The following is a 1,409-nucleotide window of genomic DNA, read 5'->3' as shown; positions in this document are numbered from 1 at the left end:
TATTTTATAATAACAATACTATTATACCCCTCATTTTAAAGAACATAAAGAATAATTCTAGTTTATGGAGAAAGAAAAATTTATTGTAGTTAAAAAACAAGTTATGTATATTTCTATGTTGTAAAGAAATTCACGCATCACATATTTATTTTCAACAAAATAAATATTGTGTAAAAATGGAAACAAGTATCTTAAAAAAAAAAAAAAAAAAAAAACTCCTGTAATGAGTATTGCCAAAACAAAACAAAATAACAAAATCCATTCCGAAACTAAAGTTGACCAAGAAATCCTACACTTTTTTAAATTTTTAGGCCAAGACATAAGTGTCAAAGAACATCTCCTTATATGTTGGATTTTCCATTAAAAATATGTAGGCTTTAGTCTTTGATATTGGCTCCAAGTCCAATATGCCCAAAGTTGCGTGTACTTCTGCTCCATATGACTTTGAAAAGCACTTTACCATAACCTTAATCGCCCTATTAATTTCCATTGATACATTATCAAATGACTGGGAAATTACATTTCCAAGTTCATCATCTTCTGTCAGTCGTCTTTTCTTACTTTTAGAAGATATTACATCTTGTGATGACATTCTAGAACGTGCAACATTAATTTCTGGTGACCTCTGATCATCTTCTACTTCAAAATTCTCCAAAGAAACTTCATTTTGAGATATCAAATTATCAATCTCATCAATAGTGGTCGATGCAACATACCTAGCATGTTTCTCCTTTGCAGTTTCAGCATGATCACCTTTTACTCTATCTTTAGCCCAAAATTGTGCCATCTTAGAGTAGTTGGGCATAGGTGTTGTCATCCACTTCTTGGCTGCAAGTTTAGACTATTACAAATTAAGAAAAATGGTTATACAACAGATATAATTATGTAATACAAAATTAAACTCACAAAAAATGATAATTGCCGCTATGAGTGACTCCCAAACTTCTAATTTAGCTGTCCATATATTTAAAGAATCATTCCATCCAAAACCACTCAATCCATCTATAAATATGTCATAGCATTCGTGAAAATTCTTCTTCAATGTCTTTTGTCGATTTTTCACATTATCCTTGTTAATCTCTGTGTAAAATTTTTCAACCAACTCTTTCACTATGTCATCATATGCCTTAGAGATAAAAGTTCCATTAACTCTACCACCTATGATCATCTAATCTTAACACATTATGAAAATGGCAGCTAATGGTCTCACTGGAACAACAAAAAAAGGAAGGACATTGTACAAGTCTTCACATTATGTGATAGAGTGTGAAGAAACTTGGCAGCTTGCCCTTCAACCATGGCACATTGTGTGTCTTGAAGATCACTGTCTCTTCGCAAAATTTCACACAAACCTTAAAAAGCTTGTGGACCCATGCATATTACATCATAACATTTTTCACTAGATTTAA

General features: G+C 31.5%; 1 protein-coding gene across 1 annotated transcript; it reads right to left on the bottom strand.

Moving 5' to 3' along the window:
• Positions 1 to 307: 307 nt before the first annotated feature.
• On the bottom strand, positions 308 to 1,168 carry LOC115974063. The gene is made up of 2 exons (XM_031094283.1): positions 923 to 1,168; positions 308 to 841 (listed from the first exon to the last, which is right to left on the bottom strand). The coding sequence occupies exons 1-2, from the start codon at positions 1,166 to 1,168 to the stop codon at positions 308 to 310; spliced, it is 780 nt and encodes a 259-aa protein (XP_030950143.1).
• Between the last annotated feature and the right edge of the window lie 241 nt (positions 1,169 to 1,409).

The sequence above is a fragment of the Quercus lobata genome, chromosome 2 (genome assembly GCF_001633185.2).
Source record: "Quercus lobata isolate SW786 chromosome 2, ValleyOak3.0 Primary Assembly, whole genome shotgun sequence".
Lineage (NCBI taxonomy): Eukaryota > Viridiplantae > Streptophyta > Magnoliopsida > Fagales > Fagaceae > Quercus > Quercus lobata.
Note: the sequence above shows the minus strand (reverse complement) of the source record. Positions and strands in the feature narration are given on the sequence as shown.